Source organism: Chiloscyllium plagiosum, unplaced genomic scaffold (genome assembly GCF_037043375.1).
Source record: "Chiloscyllium plagiosum isolate Xiang-an unplaced genomic scaffold, Cpla_swu_hap1 HiC_scaffold_44, whole genome shotgun sequence".
NCBI classification, from domain to species: domain Eukaryota; kingdom Metazoa; phylum Chordata; class Chondrichthyes; order Orectolobiformes; family Hemiscylliidae; genus Chiloscyllium; species Chiloscyllium plagiosum.
Genome location: NW_028270182.1, coordinates 10,005,208 through 10,012,644, shown reverse-complemented (window position 1 = coordinate 10,012,644; position 7,437 = coordinate 10,005,208). Strand labels below are relative to the sequence as shown.

At 43.3% G+C, this 7,437-nt stretch overlaps 1 protein-coding gene across 1 annotated transcript; it reads right to left on the bottom strand.

The window, feature by feature from the left end:
- Positions 1-4,408: 4,408 nt before the first annotated feature.
- Positions 4,409-5,793, bottom strand: LOC148136904 (putative G protein-coupled receptor 139). The gene is made up of 2 exons (XM_087982851.1): positions 5,724-5,793; positions 4,409-5,325 (listed from the first exon to the last, which is right to left on the bottom strand). The coding sequence occupies exons 1-2, from the start codon at positions 5,791-5,793 to the stop codon at positions 4,409-4,411; spliced, it is 987 nt and encodes a 328-aa protein (XP_087838977.1).
- Positions 5,794-7,437: the final 1,644 nt, after the last annotated feature.

Sequence of the window (7,437 nt, the reverse complement as noted above, 5' to 3'; positions counted from 1 at the left end):
TCTGCAGGTCGTGACGGAGTCCAGTTTCCAATCTCAAACTTCAGGACCTTGAGATCTCTTTTGGATAATCTGAAATTCAGATAATTGATGTTCAGATAACTGAGGTTGTTCTGTACACAGCCCTTGGCAAAAAGCAAATTCAGACATAGATTCTCACATGCAGTTCTCCAATCCAGGAGGAGAATAAATCAAGAGAAGTTTCAGAGAGAGTACCAGTTTGGAAACATTCACTGAAGCTTCCGAACTCTTTCAAGACCCCAAAGGCTTAAAGCTTAAAGGGAAAGCTAAAAACTAGAAAGAAAACTAGAAAGCCTGGTCTGTGAGTGCTGATCACACCCATTCAAGCTGCTTCTATTGTTCCAAGCTTATAAAAGAAAAACCAAGGCCTCACAAGCTTTTTACTTTCTTAGAGACAGCTCTGAACCTTAGCCTTGTGACCTCTTTTCAAAAACTAAACTGGGGCAAAATAACCTCTTAAAGTGATACCACTGTCATGCATCACTTGGCCATTGTCTCCCCTTAAACACAAGAAGTGAGTTCCCAATGTGCACAACATTAATTGTTCAGGCAACAGCAACATCAGTGAACGTGAGCCAGTGGGCAAAGGGCAGTCTGGCTTGAACTGTCGTGTTGCTGAGTTGGTGATTGGGTGAGGCTAATGGATTAAAACAAGGCAATGACATGTCATTAACGTCGTGAAACCCGGAGCTCCCACTCAGATGGCGGACTGCGGAGAAGATGATGAAAGTAAGAAATGGAGACTTGAACTAAATGTCCCCCTGGTGTAATCTCAGGTACCGGCTGCAGTGAGACACTTACCTGGCATCCTGAATGCAGCCAGGGAGGGGAAGGACACCATTAGGACGGTGTACAGCGCCCAGAGAATCTTGAGCTCGATGAGAAAATCAAGCACCATGTCCCTTTTCCTTATGGATCGCTGCTGATGTTGAGGGCGATTCTCCGATTGACAAGGTGTGAGGATTGTCCTTGGTTGTAAAACAGAGATTCCATCCGGGCAGAAATTCAGTTCCCACAAATGTAGGACAGATGTCCTTAATTAGAGGAACCACACACATTGGCAATATATTGCAAACTAATCGATGAGGCTTAGCATGCTTCAACATGCTCTAGCAATCCATCCCAGCGGGTAAACATTGAGCAGGCAAACTCTGGTGCCTGCAACAGATAAGCTACACTGTAGCATTACTTCCTCGTGACAGAGGAACTGAGCTATGTGCGGGAGGCTGCGAGACAGCCTCTCACAGCTACTATTGTTCTGCTGGGTGAAGGGCACTTCAACAAAATGGTTCCTTAACCGGGAGGAAAGTCATAGCCAAGAAAATGGCTTCCACAGTTACTAAAGAAAGGCAAGAGGTTTCACTGGATGGTGGACTATCGGAAGGTATTTGGCAGCTTGGGAGCTGTGTTAACCATTGCCTCAGTGTTAACCACACCTAACTACGCAAAGCCATTCAAGGTGGCTATCGATGTGAGTGATGTGGGTGTCGGCGCTGTGTTCATACAGGAAAACGACGAGAAGATAGGAAGACCTATTGGGTATGTCTCCCGGAAATCGAACATTCATCAGCAGAAATATTCGAGAGTTGAGAAAGAAACTTGGAGCTTGGTGTTGGTGTAACAACATTTCAACGCTTCTGTTACCAGTAATATATGCCATTCATATTTACTGAACATAACCCATTGATGTTTGTGGAGAAGTTTAAGGGCAAAAATTCCAGACCGTTTAGATAGAGATTGTTGTTACAGCCGTTCAATTTGAAAATTGTGCATGTGGCAGGATGAGAAAACGTGATGGCCAATGTGTTGTTGAGACTTGGATGAGAAACAGAGGCGTTCAGTGGCAGAAGTAAATGGACTGAAACAAAATGTAGTAGTGCATGTTTACAGTCAATGAAATGTCTGTGTGTTGTAGGGTACTAAGGGTGTAAGATTAAAGAGTTTTATAATGAAGCCAAATTTGGATATTGGTGGTTTTTCTAAGGGTGGAGCTGTGATGCTGCTGCTTTTTTAATAAGGTTATGTTGTCCTTGGCTTTTTTCTTCAGAGGGGTGGTAAAGGCAGAGATTCCGACATGTCTGGCAATGTCTACTTGAGAAAGCTTTTGAGTCTTACTCTTAAAACCCGTGTGCAATGACAGGGGATTGGCCAGTTTTTCCAGTATGGGGTTTGGTTTTAGCAAGCAGTCTGTTTGAGGCTGCTGGTCAAAGAAACAGCTCCATGCTGATCCTCTCTCTCTGTGACATCTCCCAGTATGAACATGTGTGTGATTTTATCTGTTTTTTTTTTGTGCGAAGGGGCTGTTTATGGGGATGTTACAAGTATTTGAAACAGCATCATTATGTTGCAATACGGTTGACTGGATTTTCAGATATGGTAAGTTTTTCTGAATTTTGTTCCTGTTTCATTCAGTAGCCTGTGAATAAATTCTATTTTGTTTAAAACAGAGTGGTTGGGTCAGCTGCATCACTCCTTGTGTATCCACTCTGCACCTGCTTAAAACAAGTAGAAAAGTCAGCATCAGAGCAATGTTTTGTGGGGACTTAGCCTGGCCCATAACAGGTACAGTAGGTTCAAAGGGCTGATTTTCCTCTCTCCTGCTGCTGTGTTCTGTAATCTACAGCACAGCAAGAACAGCAGTACAGCACAAACCACAGATTCCAGCCCCTGCTTCCTTTTGTTGGGGGGCGGGTGGCTGGGGGAGGGGAACATACGACTGAGTTGTGATTGCAAGTGCTTGCCCCTCTCCCTGGCGACACTGTGAATGTGGTGTCCCTATCATATGGACTGTAGCCTTTCACGAAAACGGCACAGTGCCCTCTGAAGGATAATTTGTGAAGGGCAATCAATGATCTCCGTGCTGTGAACGCTTGCGTACATTTTCCCAGACCTGGGTGAGCACTATGTATTGCACAAACCACTGAAATAGGAGTGAAGGATCCCATGACCCCCAAGCATGCTCTGCTGTTTAATCCGATCATAGCTTTTCAGTTTGTGTTACAAATTCCGCATTCACAATTTAGCTTGCATTTCCTTTGCTGTCAAGAATCTTCCTGCCTTCATTCCAAAAAGATTCATTGACAAACCCCAAAACCCCATGACTGTGTTCGGATCAGATCCAAACCTGCACAACCATTAGAGAAAGCAAAAATCCTCCTCCACTCTTATAAGGGTGGGCCCTCATTTTAAAACAGTTCTCCTGCTCCGCCCCCATACCCTGATTTGGCACTGACCCTCAAGAGAAAAGATCCTTTCCATGTGCACCTTGTGAAAACTGTTTCGGATATGACATACTTTGAATGATTTGACACATTTTATACCGGCTCAGAGCCATGTCACAAAATAATATCAGGGGCCATTCATTTCCTATTCTAGTTATGAAGAAATAGAGAGGTGCTTTGGGATTTCTCAGAACTATAGTTGACCCCGTGTTCACAGCGACCTGCAGGGTTATTGATCAGGATCACAGCTGATACTCTGCCTCATTGTCACTGTCTACCCACTGCCTGGAAGAGCCATGCTCTGAAGTGAAATTCTGATCCCCCACTTACCCAGTAAAGTTAGCAGATAAAGGTAGGAATATTGGGAAATAATGCCCATTTCAGGCAGCAGCGGTTGGCAAAGCAAGAGTTATACTTTCAGACTGATGCTCAGTTATCAGCAGTTCATTACACATATTCATGCCATCTCCTTATCTCTGATAAAATTGAAGAGTCCCCACCCCCATTACCACCACAGTAGAGATCAGCAGCTTTTTCCATTTTATTTTCTGAGTTTAGTTGTAACCTGTTTGAGCTCTTCATTTATGCGTTTGTGTTTTTGGAGATCAATTCATGAATTGTCCACATAACAAGTCTTACAGTAAATCAATGTTTCAGAGGCAGCAGTGCTAACCGCTGAGCCACCACAATCTCAATTCACCCCAGACGGTCCTTGAACCCACAATCCCTGGCATCGATCACAGTAATCACGCTAACCTGTAAAGTCGGCAGATTAAGGCACAACAATTGTGAAATAATTTGCATTTCAGGCAGCATTGGTTGGCGAGGGGAAGGCCAGCATTTCAGACTGATGCCCCGTTATCAGTATTTCATTACACATACTTAGTCTGATGAAATTGAGAGCTACCAATCGTCCCAAAGCAGAGATTGGATGCTCTCTCCATTTTCTCCATGGCCTGAATTGGAATCTGTCTGAGATCTTCACTTACGCATTATTAGTTTTGCAGACCAAGTTACAAATTGTCCACACAACAAGTCATACAATAAATCAACGTTTTGTTCAAACTTCATCAGACGGAACACTCTGTGACACTAACAAAATATTTCTGTCACTTAGAGTGATTGAAGGGAACACAACGTGAAGTGGGATTCTGTTCTCATTTTCCATTTCAGATTCTCTTCCATCTGTTCCATAACGTACTGATTTTTATGAAGGGGTATGTTATTGCATTCTTCAGCTCTTCTCTGAATTTAGCCTGAACCACAGCGTAAATACATGTGTTGGTGCAGGAGCTAAGCACTTGCAGCATCTTGGCTGTGTGATCTGTGATAAAGTTAGGGTCTGTGTAGGAGGAGTAATATTGGATATCTGTAATACGTGCGTAAATGTTGTACACAACCTGGGTCACCCACAACAGCACAAAACTGCCGGATATACTGAAGAGCAAAACGATAGACTTCCGCCGGTTCTCCATCTCTGCATCCTTGTGTTTCTCTCCATTTCTTTGCCCATGGAGACCCCTACGGATTTGACTGCTCACTAAAATCTGCCTGACAGTCAGCACATTGAACAACAAGATCAGAAAGAATGGCACACAAGGGGTTAAAATGTAGTTCAACACTTCAAATGTAGCCCACGCAGGGGAACTGAAGAAACTCGGCTTCGGGGCACAACCCCATGGAATATTGTCAATGAGGTATTGTGCATCATATATAAAGTACCGTGGTAGAGACTCCAAGGTGCCCAGGATGGTCACAGTCCCTAGAAAGGCTGCTGCAGTTCTCTCAGTGCAAAATTGTGTTTTCAACTTCTCACAGCAAATGGCCACAAATCGGTCAGCAGTGAATGTGACTGTGAGCCAGACAGAAACCACTGTGGCTGCTGATCCCAGGGTGACAACAAGACTACACACAGGAGTAATGTTCAGGAAAGAATGTGGCAAATATATTGGAACAGTGCACCACAATATGGCATCAAAGACAACGACAAGGAAATCGGCTACTGCCATTCCAACCAAGTAATGAGTCACACATTTGGAGAGACCACACTTTCCATGGGATAGAATCACAATTGCCACCAGGTTAACTGTCAGGGAAGAGAGTGAAACAGAAGGAAACATTTCATGATTATATCCTGAGCCAAAGAAATCTGCGACAGAGCCAAGACAAAATTTCCAGCCTCGTTGTTATGTGATGCATGTAAACTGCATTATTGACTTGCAGTCCTATAAATACATGCAGCAAATATAATTATCAATAGCATGTTTAGGAACCCAAAGCACAAGGCAATCAAATAAGCTCATGAGGTTTATCAACCATTATGAAGGGGAAAAGGAATTACCTAGAAGAGTGAAGGAGCAGATATAATGAAAGCATTTAACTAATAGGAAAAGTGTTTGCCTAAAAAGAACAGTGATAGATAATGACACTGAAGTAGCACAGTTAACACCAATTTACATCAGAGTACTTGGGATAGCAACTTACCAGGAACTCCAACCGCTGAAATGAGAGGAAAGTAAATGCCTTCTATTTGCCATACAATCGGATCGGACATTTCTGGGATGAGAAACAACTTCTGCTGTTCTGGGGATCACAGTTCTGCCAGGAACTATGAACAGATTCATTGCAATAGATCCTGATTTATACAGAGGCTGAGTCTCCAGTGGTGTAATTACACCTGACTTCGTTATTAGTCACACTAAGTTGAACAAACACATTTCATTAACAGCTTTGTCTCTGATGCGAATACCGTGATGGGCAAAACACAACCATTTCAAAATTCGGGAGTTCACATTTGTTCCACATTTATCCAATGAAGCTAAACGTGCATGCAGAAAAAGACCGATCCCACAAATAAAGTACAGCCTCATTTACAATTTCCTGATAAATCACGATTCCTTTTGCTTCAGTTGACTGAATTCTTGGTGCTCTGCAAGGTAGACTGAAACCAGAGAGACAGGTTCATTCTGTTCCTGGAGATGCCCAGTTAAAAAAAAAACAGAAACTGCAATTCTGGAAGGATGTTGGAATCTGTCCCTACATTTGAACACGTTGTCCACTCAATGAGCTATTGATCTTTGGTTGCATTGAGCAAAGTCAAAGTTGGTTTCAAAATCAATCTTTGCTCGGTTCAGGATTCCTGATGAACGTTGATTCTCCTGCATCTCCGATGCTGCCTGACCTGCTGTGCTTTCCCAGCACCACACTCTCAACTCTGATCTCCAGCAGTCCTCACTTTCTCTCAGTTCAGAATTTATTTGCAGGGTGAAAAATTTCAGACGTTCAAATCCTAACTCTGTAACTCAACTCCAATGCCAGTACATGACAGTTGAATGCAATTTTCCAAATAATGCTCTACTAATCTAACCTTAACCCAATCTGCAACCCTAAATCTGCACTGAAGTCTAATTTTTAAATTTGGCAGAGAAATGGAGCATATTCTTTATTGCCTCTTATTTAAGATATTGGGATTAAGGTTGAATATAGCCCACGAGGCATGTTTTTGCCATTTGAATACTTTGAATTCATGGGTGCTGCTGACTGGGTCAGTATTTATCACCATCCCTCAATGCACCATCAGAAGGTAGTGAGCAGCTTATTTTAACTGGTGCAGTCTATGTGCTGTAGGCAGGCATAATAGAGGACTTAGACCCATGAAAAGGAAACATCAGTGAATATTAAGGTAGATCGACTCATATTACAGATGGTCACTGCTTCTCGTGTGGTGTAACTATTACCTGCCACTTCTTAGCCTAAGCCTGGAAATTGTCCAGAAGCTGTTGCTTTTGAATACGGACTGCTTCAGTACCTGAGGAGTCATGAATGACACTGAGTACTGTGCACTCATCAACAAACATTCTCTATGATGAAGAGGCAGGTCATTGATGAAACAGCTGACGATGTTGGGTCTAAGGCATTCCCCTGAGCAACTCCAGTAGAAATGTTCAGACTGACCTCCAACAACTGCAACCATCTTCCTTTGTGCCAGGTTTGACCCCAACTAGTGGAGATTTTGCCTCCTGATCCCCACTGATTCCTGTTTCACCGGGGCTCCTTGGTGATGCCCTCAGTCCAATATGAACTTGATATGAGGGGCAGTCACCCTTACCTCACTCCCCACTTGCACAGTTCAGCTTCTTTGTGCATTTTTGACCCAAAGCTGTAATGAGGTGAGGAGCCGAGTGCTCCAGGTGGAACC